General features: G+C 54.8%; 1 protein-coding gene across 1 annotated transcript in view; it reads right to left on the bottom strand.

Moving 5' to 3' along the window:
- Nucleotides 1-2889: 2889 nt before the first annotated feature.
- Nucleotides 2890-13085, bottom strand: part of MEIS3 (Meis homeobox 3) — a 24230-nt gene continuing 14034 nt past the window's right edge. Inside the window, 11 exon segments of the mRNA XM_077747184.1 lie at nucleotides 2890-3215; nucleotides 3218-3306; nucleotides 5437-5499; nucleotides 5754-5830; nucleotides 6717-6865; nucleotides 7053-7164; nucleotides 9872-10021; nucleotides 10202-10252; nucleotides 11152-11202; nucleotides 11298-11457; nucleotides 11621-11802. Coding sequence (XP_077603310.1) covers nucleotides 3166-3215; nucleotides 3218-3306; nucleotides 5437-5499; nucleotides 5754-5830; nucleotides 6717-6865; nucleotides 7053-7164; nucleotides 9872-10021; nucleotides 10202-10252; nucleotides 11152-11202; nucleotides 11298-11457; nucleotides 11621-11802 — 1134 coding nt within the window. The 3' untranslated portion in view covers nucleotides 2890-3165.

Below are 13085 nucleotides of genomic sequence, written 5' to 3'. Positions count from 1 at the left end.
TCCCGTTGCATCACCTCGGGCTTAGCCGGCCCTGCCTCCTCCCTCCCCTGCCCTCAAAGGAGGGCTGAGAAGCCCTTCCTGCGGTCTATTCCTCCTCCATCCCCCTTCAGTCCTGGAGTTTGGGGAGAGATAAACACTAATCCTAACGGCCAAAATAATGTCTAACACAGAGAATGGTTCACACGAGGCCCTTTAAAATCATAGNGCTGTCTCTCTCTCTCTCCTAGAAATAAAAAAATATATATATTTAAAAAAAAATTAAAACAAATAATTATATACATAGATTTTTTTTTTGAGAGCACGTGAGCGAGGAAGGAGCAGAGTGAGGGAGAGAGAGAACCCCAAGCAGGCTGCATACCTTCAGCGCTTGGCCTCCTGCAGGGCTCAAACCCATGATTCCTGAGATCATGACCTGAGCTGAAATCAAGAGCAGAACGTTCAACCGACTGAGCCACCCAGGTGCCCCCTGAATTATATTTTTAAAATGAGAGGCCGTGGGTGGAGTGGTTAGAGCACAGGCTTGAGAGCTTCCTGCCGGTTTTAATGGGGATCCACACTCTCCTGCTGTGTGACCTTGGGTGGGTGTGATTTCACCTCTCTGGGCCTCACTTTCCTCATCTGGGAAATGGGGACAGTGACTGCACTTCCTTCATGGTAAGGTTTACCCGGTTGGCAGGTATGAAGCTTCTAGAACGGAGCCTGGCACACAGCTGGCAGCAGGTAGCTCCCACTCCCCACCCCTGCTCTATTATTTACAGCCTCCTGTCACCTTGCATTAAACCACATGCTCATTTGCTCAGCCCTTTGGGGGGTCCCCCACACAAGGACGCCAGCCCCCGAGGACGGTGGTCTTCGGCGTGCCTGCTGATGTGCCCGGAGAGCAGGGCGCACACCCAGTAGACCCCTGTGGCCTGAGTGGATGAGGGTGGAGGCGGCGGAGTCTCAAATCACTGCTTCCTCTGATCCCCACCTGTTCCCTGGCCCGGGTACCAGCTGTGAGGTGGCGCCAGGTGCTGGCGGGCTGAGGTTCAAGCCAATAATAAACAGGCAAATTAGTGACGGAGAGAATTCCAGGGAGGGGATGGCAGGAGGAAACGAATTCCAGTGCGGAGGCGGTGGTAGTTGGAAGGGGGCTGCTTTGGTTTGGCCTCCCCTGCGACTTTGCTGAGGTGACTCAGCGGGAGAAGGTGATCCCCAGGCAAAGGGAGCAGCCAGGACAGAGGCCCGGAAGGGGCATGGAGCTATTTTCCACAAACAAGGGTCCAAACCCAAACAACTTACAACTTGCAACTGAGCTCCAGCGCATCTTGGGATCAGAACGGCGGATCGCCAGAACCTGGAGTTGACGGCAGCTGAGATTCCCATGAATATTTGATCCATGAGCACTTTGTTGGGGCTCAAGGCCTCTGTGGGTCAAAGCCTAACACGGCCTGAGGCAGAGCAGGCTTGAAGGCCCTGGACCTCAGTTTCCCTGTTTGCATCATGAGGGGCCAGAGGCTGCTAGATCTTAGGAGATGAGTGTTGATGGGGCGCCTGAGTACCTCAGTTGGTGAAGCATCTGACTCTTGGTTTCAGCTCAGGTCACAATCTCACAGTTGGTGAGTTCGAGCCCTGCTTTGGGCTCTGTGCTTATAGTAGGGAGCCTGCCTGGGATTCTCTCTCACCATCTCTTTCTGCCTCTCCCCTGCTCACACATACACACATACACTCTCTCAAAATAAATAAATAAGGGCGTGCCTGAGTGGCTCAGTCAGCAAAGCATCCAACTTCAGCTCAGGTCATGATCTCACGGTCTGTGGGTTCAAGCCCTGAGTCAGGCTCAGTGCTGACAGCTCGGAGCCTGAAGCCTGTTTCAGATTCTGTGTTTCCCTCTCTCTCTCTGCCCCTCCCCTGCTCTCACTCTGTCTGTCTGTCTCTCTCTCTAAATTAAATAAAAACGGTTTTAAAAATTAAAAAAAATAAACTTAAAAAAAGAAGATGACTATTGAGTGAGTGGTGGTTTGAGGTGGGCTCTGAGGGTCTCATGTTTCCCAGCTTGGGTGTGTATGGTCCAAGTGAGTACCATGGGGCTGGTAAGGGGCAGAGCGGGGATTTGAACCCAGGCAGGTTGGGCTGGAGTCTGGGTTCATGACTTCCCTGCTGTGCAGCCTGTTGGTCTGTTGGCCACACTTGCATGTTTCCAAGGACAGCTCTGGGTAACTGCATTTATCTCCCATAGAGCAGACAAAGAAAAGTCATCTGAGAGCCCCGGTGTGGGAGATTGATGCAAAAGTGGCTACAGTTCTTCTTTCCGCCCCGTGTCCCCATCTCCTGTGTTGTGAGTTTGCAGCCCCCCTTCCCCGCCCTGTAAGGGGTGGAGTCTGTTCTCCCTTGAATGTGGACCGGTCTTGAGACTTGTGGCCAAGATAACTGGGTGTCAGACCCGAGCCAGGGCCTCAGGAGGGCTCAGGCTCTTCTGTTCTTTCTTGGAGTCCAGCCAAGCCTCTAAGAGAATAAACCAGACTCCTCATCAATGTCACATTGAAGTCCGGTTACTCCTGTTGCCCCTCTGCCAGCCACCAGAGCCCCCTTGCTGACCTGTCACCAGCCATACACAGGAGAGCCCCGCTGAAATCCAAAGAACCACCCAGCAGAGCCTATACCAACCCATAGAATAATGAGCTAAAAAATAAGTTGGTGTTTTAAACTGCAAAGCTTTAAGAGGTTTGTTACACAGCAATAGCTGACTGATAGAGTCCTGGGGGAGGGGGAATATAGAGTATCAACTGTTATTATAGTCATTCATGTGCTTCAAGCTGATGAGAATTTGAATCTCAAGAGAGACACAAGAACTCAGATCAGTGGCTTTTTGTTTTTAAGACTTTATCATTAAAAAAAAAAAAGTAGAAGACATCAGTGAAGGGAGGTAGGGGAGAGAAGTGGGGAGTGGGCTGGAGGGTGAGGGGACCTCTCCCAAAAGTCGGATCCAGCTGACCCTCCTTCCCTGACAGCCCCAGCCCACCTCCAGTCCCTTCCCTAGCCTGGAGGCAGGGGACCCCCAACCACCACCTTCTGAAGACCCAGGCCCAGGATCGCAGCTTGGGTTTGAGGCAGAGGTGAGGGCAGATGTGGGGCGCAGGGCCTGGAGGCCTTGTCTTTGTCCTTGAGAGCCCCTCAAGTGGGCACTCAGGCCCCCATATCCCGGCGGAGCCCCAGGGAGGTAGGCATTGCGTTGGGGGCCTTAGGAGGCGGGGTCCTGAAGTCAGGGGGCCAGGCAGGGACCGAAAGCAGGTGTGAGCCTGGCAGTCACAGTCCGGAGGCTGGGGTCTGTGGACAGGGGACAAGAGGCCAAGTCAGGAAGTGGGGAGGGGTCTGGCTCTGCATCAGCCCCTCTGTGCAGCCCCCATCAGCCCCATAGCAAAAGAAATGCAGGGGGAGGAAGGGAGGGAAGCAGAACAGAAATGGAGAAGGGAGACAGACAGGGATGAAAAAAAGAGACAAGAAGACAATTAAGACCAAGAAAGCCAAAGGAAGACAGGGGGCGAGAGAGAGAGAGAAAGAGAGAGAGAGAGAGCGCAAGACCCCTCACCATCTCTTCTGATCCCTGAGGTTCTCCTGACAGTCAGACCAGGCCACACCTGTCCTCGGTTGGTCAGGGCAGAACTGAGACTCCGCACTGACCCACCAGTCCCTGAACAAACATGTCCATCTCTCCTTCCCAGGCTCCAGTCCCCGGGCCCCTCTGTGCCTAAGCCCTCCTAGGTGCCCAACCCCCAGCCTTTCTGTGGGACCTGAGTTCATTACTCATCCAGCCAGCTTGCCAGCACCAGCCTAGCCCAGTCCTCTTTTCCCCTCATGTGTGTGATTGAGCAGGGGAGTGGGGTGCTATCTCATGGCCGTGAAGTTTCTAAGTGCACTGGGCCTTTGCATATGCTGTTCCCACCTTTCCTGCCTCACTCCTTCCATTCTCTTGGTCTCAGCTCCAAGTCCCCTCTTCCAGGAAGTCTTCCCTGGTCTGATGCCCCCTCTGGGCTCCTCCAGTTCCTGGGTTCCCTCACTCCAGCCCTCCCCACTCTGGGTCATCACTGTCTCCCACTGGACAGTGAGCCCTATGGGGGCAGGGCACAGAAATGCTCAGGGAATGTGCATTTAATGAATGAGTGAGTGAGTGAGTGAATGAATGAATGAATGAATGAATGAAGCAGTGCTAAAGTAAAGACTCTGGCTTTCAGAAACTTAAGGGGTGCCTGGGTGGCTCAGTCGGTTAGTCGTCCGACTTTGGCTCAGGTCACGGTCTCGCAGTCTGTGGGTTCGAGCCCCGCATTGCTCTCTGTGCTGACAGCTCAGAGCCTGGAGCCTGTTTCGGGTTCTGTGTCTCCCTCTCTCTCCGCCCCTCCCCAGCTTGTGCTCTGTCTCTCTCTGTATCAAAAATAAATAATTGTTTAAAAAATTAAAAAAAAGAAACAATACAGAGTCAAGGTCTGATTTGTGTTTTAGAAATTCCAGGCAGCCTTTCAGCCCTGGGCCTTTGCACATGCTGTTCCCTCTGCTTTTCTGAGACAAGTGAATCTGCCCAAGTGACCTCTTCTTAGCATCATTTTTCTCCTCCATAACATGAAAATAATAATACTTTCTCCCTCTTGGGGTTTGTATGAAGACTAAGTGAGAAGATGTTCTAAAGTCTTAAGACCCAGGAGAGAAAGAGAATGAACCCTACTACCTTTCCTCCCTCTTCTCCCCGCTGGACTCCTATTCATCCTTCAATACCCTACCCAGAAGTCACTTTCTCTGTAAATCTTTCCTGATATCTCAGAGATAAGTGATGTCTCCCTCCTCTGAGCAAGCTGTGTTATATTGTTTTGGCTGTTGTTCTAGACAGTCATTTATTTCTGATGTCCACTTCCTCCCAAGCCCAGAATCTTCTGAAGATCAGGATCCTACCTGAGACTGGTCAGGATATGGAATGAGGGTTTAACTACATTAGGGATGTATGAATGGACAGGAGGCAGATGAATGGGTGGGAAGGTAGGTGGGTGAGTGCATGCTAGGTGGGTACATGAGTGGGTGGATCAATGTGGAGGTGGGCGGTGAATGGGTAGATGTAGTTTCTGATGGGTGACAAGCAGTAGATGCCTGCATAGATGGATCATGGGTAGGTAGGTAGCTGAGTGAATGCATGGATAAGTGGGTTGGACAGATAGGGAGTGGATGTATTTCAGATGGATAGTGTGTAGGTGGATGATTGGTGGATGGATAAATATAGAAATGAGTGAATGAGTTGATGGGTGGATGGATGGACAGATGAATCATCTTCCCACTAAGCCTTGGAGAACCCTCAGTTCAGGGACCTATGCTGACCCTGCTCTGGGTGGGCCCAATATTGGAATCTGGGGTTCTTACCAAGTTTTGAGAGCCACACCACCCCCAACCCAGTGCCCCTAGACATTGGACACTCACACTTGTCCTGAATCTATAGATAATGCCACTCTCCTTCTAAGTTCAAACTCATCCCCATCGACCCTGGGAGACAAAAGAGGAGGGTTAGTGGGTCTTCACCAGACATCCTCATATGCCCCTAAATCCCTCCTGCCTGCTCCTTGCCCAGGGGACCCCTCTATTGGGACATACTGGGTCGTCATTTAAGAAAGGACTAGTCCTTTAAGGAAAAGTAGAGCCTTCCCATGGATGGGCAGAGTTTGGAAGAAGCAAACCCAGCCAAGAAAAGGTGGGCACCTGGTAATCNGGACCCCACACAAGCCTCCTCGGTCACTCACCAGTTGTTGACTTGCAAGATGGTGAGCCCCGTGTCCTGCGCCAGCTGTTTCTTCTGCTCCTCCGAGGGGTATGGGTGCTGTGGCCACCAGCAAGAATCACCCTGCCTACCCAGCTGCCATCTGATCCCCAAGGCCTGGCCCCATGGGGATGGTGAGCCCAGACTGGGGCAGGGCCCGGGGAACCAGCTCATTTGAGCTGTCCCATGCTCCCCCAGGGCCCAGTGGGGGGAAGCGGAGCCAAACTTCGGGCAATTATGCCTGTGAGCACCCCCGCCTCTGGCAGCAATTAGAGGCTAATTGGCTAGCTCTCATTAGGGAGACCGAAGCTCAGGGTGGGGGCGCCAGCACCGGAAAGGAGGCAAAGCCCAGCACTGGCCCCTCTGAGTTTCTGTCAGGGTTCCCGTGCCTGTTTCTCCTTGTCCCAGTTCCTCCCCCTCTGTCCCCCTGTGACGCAGTCTCTCCCTGTGTCCACCCTGCTCTGATCCAGTCCTCCCCAGATCGTTCCATTTCTATCTCTGTGATAGCCTCTGCCTGACTCTCTTCCTGTCGCTGTGTTCCAGGCTCTCCCCGCGAGGCACTGTGGGACACTGGTTAAGGCCAAACTGCCTGTTTCTGAACCCACTTCTGGCTAGAAGACCTCTTTCTAGAAGAAAGGAGCTACCCACAGCCCTGCCCTCACAGCCTTTGTCTGGCCGGATGGTGATGACTGATGGAGGGATGAACAGGTGGTGGGTTGGGGTCAGGACTGAATGAGTTCAGAGCCCTTAGCAGCACCTGACACATGGGGAGCACTCATGGATGCTTGCTCCTGTCGGTCCCCATCCCTTTGAGATTGGCCCTCAATATTTCCCCCGTGCCTCAGTCTCCCATCTCGGGGTCTCTCTTGGGGCCTTAGTCTCTGCATGGCCATCTTTCTCCTTCCCTCTCTATGCCCACGCTGCACCTGGGCCCCAAGGGTCTCACCGAGAGGTGCTGAAACAACCAGGCTCTCATGATGTTGGTCGCCACCTTGGGGAATATCCCCCTCTTCTTATTACGCCGTCGCTCCTGGTCCAGCTCCTCGTCCTCGCCCCCAGAACTTGGAGAGGCCACGCTTGTGTCTAGTCCGTCTCCTGAGGGAGGACAGGCATGCTGCACTTGTGGGCAGGGGGTGAGGGATACCAGAGAGACCCAGAACGCTCACCCAGGAGACTGCTCCACACCCCAGTCATCCTTGCACCTGTGGAAGTCCTACTTGCTGTCTAACTCCAATCCTCAGACTGACTCCCACATTTCCCCTCCACCTCCCAGGCTTCTTACCTTGGTCACTGGAGTTGTCCCCACTCTGGGAGGCCAGGCCCCCACTGGATGGACCGGGGGTCCCCAAATGTACAGACCCACTGTCCTCATGGTCTCTAATCCAAGTATTATTCTGGAAAATAAGAAGAGTTGGAGGGCAGAGCCAGGGCTTGAGTACAACGTAGCACACAGTGGCTGAGCCCATGGGCTCCGGAGCTGGGATCCCTGAGTGTAAATAGAGCCTGTCCCTGCCTCTTTCCTGGCTGTGTGACCTTGGGCAAGTCGTTTCACTTCTCTGTGCCTGTTTCTTCAACTAGAAAACGGAAGATAACAAACTGTCCCCACCTCACAGAGCAGGGTAAGGACTCAATGAGTTAATTTACATAAAGACATATGGCAATTTCCCAATAAAGAGGACTTTATATAGATCTATGACACCTTATCTGAAATCCTTTGGGGCCAGCAGTGTTTCAGAATTCAGAATGTTTCACATTTTAATGTATTTTATTTATTTATTTTAATATATTTTTTCATGTTTATTTTTGAGAGAGACAGAGACAGAGTGTGAGCAGGGGAGGGGCAGAGAGAGAGGGAGACACAGAATCCGAAGCAGTCTCCAGGCCCTGAGCTGTCAGCACAGAGCCCGATGTGGTGCTCGAACTCCCAAACTGTGAGATCATGACCTGAGCCGAAGTTGGAAGCTCAACCAACCGAGCCATCCAGGCGCCCCTTATTTATTTATTTTTAAACGTAATCTTGAACTCACCACCCTGAGATCAAGAGTTGCATATGCTCTACCGACTGAACCAGCCAGGCACCTCAGAACTCTTCACATTTTTAGACAGGAAATCCGTGCACACACTGTATATTTCACAACACCCCTAGGGTCTGACGCTTAACCCTGTCATCAAACTCATTAACATTTCTGCAGCAAAATGGATGAATATTTAACTAAGTGGAATAAATAAAGGCTATAAATAGCCTCTCATTAGTTCAGGTCAGATTTTCTGTCAAATGAGTTTGCACTAAACTTATGGGGGATAGAAAAAACAACCTTTCATTTTTCAGAGATTGACGGGTCGGTTCTCTGAATTGCCGATCAGGGGAATTCGGGCTGTGGGTTGTGCTTCTTTTATCCAAACTCTGACACACTTGGAGGGACTGGACAATGCCCTGGANCGGCCTCCCCCCCACCCACCCTGACCTGTATCCCAGGAGGCTGACCCACCCGCAGAAGCTGTATCAAGACCTCCTTGTCATTTGGTTTGAGGTTTGTATCAAGACCTCTGGTCAGTTCAGTTGTTGGAAGGCAGATTGGGTGGGTTCAGCTCTTGTCCAACCCCAGAGTACCCCACCTGCCCTACGGATTGCCCTTGACCCTGCCTGTTGCTTTGCAAACAGTCGCTCCCAAAATGGCCCAGTGAGGGTGCATCCTCTGTGTCCTGCGGAGGCTGAGCTGCGGATGCCACAGCTCAGAGAAGGTTTCTGAGGGTTTGGTATGTCTGCGTGGAATTGTGCATTGTGGGCGGGCGTGCACACTCTAGAATCATCGGTCTGAAGGCTTTGGAGCTTGGCACCTGGGGTCACCTCTGGCTCTCGTAACCCCAGATCTGAGGGGATCCTGGGGTGAGCACCCACATCGGTGTCCCTGAAGCGGTCCCGAGACTGTTGTGTGGCCCGCGTCGGCGTGCTCACGTCTCTGCTCGAGGTGGGATGGTCGCCCCCGAGAGGAGGTGGCTGTGGCCTGGCTGTGAGTTTACATGGGCACAGCCGGGACACACGACACTATCAGAGCATGGCTGCGTCACTCTTTGAGACAGTCTGTGGCTGTCACAAGGCCACAGTTTTCTAAGTTTGTGGCTGTTGCTCGAGGGGCCGGCTGTCCCGTTTGTGAGACAGTGTGTGCGGTGACCACACAAAGAGGGCTTCGTGGCTCTATGGGGCCGGATGTGTATCGGAGGCTGCGTGAAGCCATGAATACGGCTGTGCCTCGAGTGGGTTGCAACCGGCTCTCACACCCACGGGGCTTTTGCTGAACATGTGCAGATTAGGAGCTGTGGGCCAGAGGGTCCACACGCCCGAGTCTGTGTCACTGTGCTGTGGTCGTGTGCCTGTATCCGGGGTGCATGTGTCATGTCGTATAACTGCCGCGTGTGTTTGTGGCAGGACAACCTCGCGGGTGTGGCCCTACACTGCACTGCGGCTGAGGGTTTGTCAACGAAACTCGTCCGTGCGCACCTGGGGCTGAGCGCTGTTGAGCGGCAGGGTGCGCATGCGCGGCTGCAGGGGTCGGGGCCCTTACGGGGCTAGGGCAGCGCGGGCATGCGCGTGCGCAGGCGCTGTGCTGGAGCAGGGCTGGGTCCCAGTGCGGCTGTGTCTGAGTTTGTGTGGCAGCATCTGGGGCCGTTTGGCGCAGGCTCCATCTGCGGGGCTGTGCTGTGGCCGGCTGCGCTGTCAGGCGGTGCGGTCCCTGATGCCGTTACGCGGCTGGGGTGTGTGTCTGAGTGTGTGGTGTGCGCTCTCGCCAAACCGTGGCGGTGGCTGTAACAGTTTGTGTAGCTGTGTCTAAAGCTGTGTGTGTGTAGCCGAGCCTACGGGTGGTGTCTGCAGCTGTCGGTGTGAGTGTGTGCGCGTGTGTGCGCACGCACCGTCATCCAGCCGTGTCTCGGTCTATGTAACTGTCGCACTGTTAGCACAAGACCTGTGGTCCCGCGTGTGTGACCCTGGCTGTGTGAGTCTGGCTGGTGTGCGTGCGCCCCCACGCTGTAGCCCAGCTGTGTCTGCTCATGGCTTTGGTTGCGGGGTGCGGGGTGATGCCTGGCGCCCCATGCCCGGCCCACCTGATCCGGGAGGCTGGGGCAGGACGCCGGGTAGTCCTCGAGATCTTCCCTGCAGCCGCCATCCCGATCCTCGATGACCAAGTCGATGGGCATCTTTCCCTTGAGGCAGGTGATGTAGCGGTGACAGAAGTTGTCGCACAGGTCGTGGACCTGAGGGGGCACCGGGGTACTGGGGGGGCCACCCGGGGGCCAGGGCTGGGGTGTACAGGGATGGGGGAGCATTCTGCTCCAACTCCAGTGGGCAGAGAGCCTGAAGGAGGGGTGGAGGGGGCGAGAAGAGCAGGGATGGGGGGGCAAGCGAGGGTGTGAGGGGAAGTGAGAAGCACTCACCTTCTCTAGCTCCAGCAGGTGGAACCGGAGCACCTGGATGGCCTGGATCATCTGCAGAAGGAGCCACAGAGAGATGAGGAGGGGAGGGGGGAGGGGGAAGAAAAGGAGACAGAGGAACAGGAAGAATGAGATAGAATGAAGAAGACAGAGGACAGAGAGACAGAGAGAGACAGAACCACAGGGGAAGAGAGCAAGAGACAGAGACCCAGAATTAGGGAAGATAGAATGTTAGAGAGTCAGAGACAAAGAAAGAGAAGCAAAAGGTGCAAGAGACAGGAAAGGATCCAGCGCAAGAGGAGAGAGGGATGTACACTCTAATAAAAATACCCCATCCTTTGCCTGCTTGTCCCCTGCTCTATTTCCCACCCTTGCCTGCGAACTACATTTCCCATACTCCTTTGCCAAAGGGTTCGGCCAATAGGAAGCCCCGGCGGGAGCTGGAAACCAAAGTAAAGGGAGAAGCTGGGGTATTTCTCCTTCCCTCTCCCTCTCCTTTCTCTCCTCTCTCCTTCGCAGCCAAGTCCCTGCACTCATTTTGGCGTGGGCTCTGTTGTCCTGAGTGATAGAACAGCTCATGTCTATTCAGTCTCTGTTCTGGGCCAGCCACTGATCTAAGTGTTTGACTCTTTTTAGCTCATTATATCCTCACAACAGCCCCACAAGATAGAAACCACTACTAGCTACAGATGAGGGAACTGGGGCACAAGGAGATGCAGCCACTTGCCCTGGTTCACAGAACTAGTGAGTGGCAGAGCTTGGACTTGAACTCAGGCCATCGGTCCACGTTCTCAAACGCTAGGCTCTAGTCATTGCAAAAGGGCAACAATTATCACTATTTGAGAAAGTGGGTCAGGTGATCTCTCTGCTCCCACAAAGAACCCCAGGGTTATGGAGGGTGGGACAGGAGACCCCTGTGGAGGAGGGAGCATTGGGGAGGGCCCAGATCTCACCAGATTGTCCAGCTCCGGGTTGGAGGAGAAGAGGGGCCTCTCAGAGCGGACCTGAGAGGAAGAGAGAAGCCAGAGAAGGCGCATCCTGTCTCCAGCCCCCCCCTCCTCACTGGCTCTCCTGGCACAGGGCAGATGGGGGTGCCCACCTGCTTAGCAAAGGCAGCGATGTCCTCGTTGAAGGAGTCAGAGGAGCATACGTCACCGCCTGGAGGTGTGCCCAGCCCAGCCCCGGCCCCGTCACGGGGCGAGCACGTGGCCAGTTCACATTTCTCAAAGACCAGGGCCAGCAGCGGGAAGAGCGGGTGTCTGGGGGAAGCAGGAGAGAAGGTTCAGGAGGGGAGGGCAGGGGGATGATGGAGTACCGAACACCTGGGAGAGGGACAGGAGACCCAGGGGAAGAGATGGAGAGACCAAGACAGAGCAAGAGACGGAAGAAAGGGGCCGCAACCCAAGAGCTGTCCCCACTCACCCATAGATCTCATCCTTCTCCCTCCTCAGGCCATCACTGTCCAAGCCGGGGGGCTGGGGTTGGGGAGGCCGGTGTGGGCCATAGGGCCCGGGGGCTCTCGGTGCCGAGGGCACTGCCTCCGAGAAGCCAGCCAGGGTTGCAGGGCCATCCACGATGCCTGGGTAGTGAGGCAGCTCATCGTACTGGGGGGAAGGGGAGAGGGGGAGAGCCCCAGGGAGGCGTCAGGAAACCTTACCCCGGCACCCAGGAGATGCCTCTCCCACCCCCCAGGAGCCAGCCCTTTCATCTGTGTCTGAGCCCTGCTATTGTGGACCCCGGATGTCCCACGGAGCTGTTTTACTGGGACTGAGGGCCCTGTCCCAGGGTCTTCTCTTCTATCCCTGGTCTGTGCAAATGTCCCGTCAGAGATTTTTTAAAAACTGTTTTTGGTTTATTAATTTTTAAGACAGAGAGAGACAGAGCATGAGCTGGGGAGGGCAGAGAGAGAGGGAGACACAGAATCCGAAGCAGGCTCCAGGCTCTGAGCCGTCAGCACAGAACCCGACGTGGGGCTCGAACCCACGGACCACGAGATCATGATCTGAGCCCAAGTCGAACACTCAGCCAGCTGAGCCACCCAGGCGCCCCCCATCAGAGATTCTTGATGTGTGGGCAGGAGGGTCCAGAGGAGGGGGACTGACCCAGGTCTCCGGTCTGAGGATCAGGATGGGGGTCAGGGATCAGCTGGCTGCTAACCGTCAGCTCCTCCCAGAGCAGGGACTGGAGGGAGGAGGGGAGAGAGCGGTGGAGTCATTCCAGGAACAGGATGCAAGACAGACAGAGGTGAGGAAAGAGAGGGATAGAGGGGAGATATGGGGGGGGGCCCCACTCCTGGGCACTTCCCACAGAAGCAGCACATCCTTTATGCATATGTGCACTGTCCCCTCTCCTCTTCAGTTTCATCTCACAGTTGTCAACTATGCACATCTGAGTGTCCCTTAACAACTTGTCACACCCCACTCAACGTAGAAATCTCCCCCCCTCCCCAGCCAAACACCAGGCACAAGAATAAAGGAATGAGTGGGTGAATGAATGAATGAGACATGCCGCGCATGCGTGCATGAATGAATGAGGCACGCAACACAGGGCCGGGCACACGTTCCATAAACAACTTGTTGAACGAAGTGTAACCCCGCACAACCGCGGAACCCCACGCGATCAGCCGCAGAGAACCGCTGTCATTACAGAAGTACACACACTGCGGGGGCCACAGGGACCTGACGCCCCCCCACCCCCGCCCCCGGGCCAAACCCTGCCCTGGGCCACGAGGAAACTGAGGCTCAAACAGAAGCACCCGAGCGGGGCGCCCTGGCCCCTGGCGGGATGCAAGGCCCTGCCCGTGTGTCCCTCTGTCCCTTTTTCTCTTCTTCCTCTCCCAACTCTCCCTGAGCCCCAAAGTTGAATCCCAACTGTCCCCCTTTTCCTG

Source organism: Crocuta crocuta, unplaced genomic scaffold (assembly GCF_008692635.1).
Source record: "Crocuta crocuta isolate KB4526 unplaced genomic scaffold, BGI_CrCroc_1.0 scaffold334, whole genome shotgun sequence".
In the NCBI taxonomy this organism is placed as follows: domain Eukaryota; kingdom Metazoa; phylum Chordata; class Mammalia; order Carnivora; family Hyaenidae; genus Crocuta; species Crocuta crocuta.
This window is presented reverse-complemented; position numbering and strand designations above follow the sequence as displayed.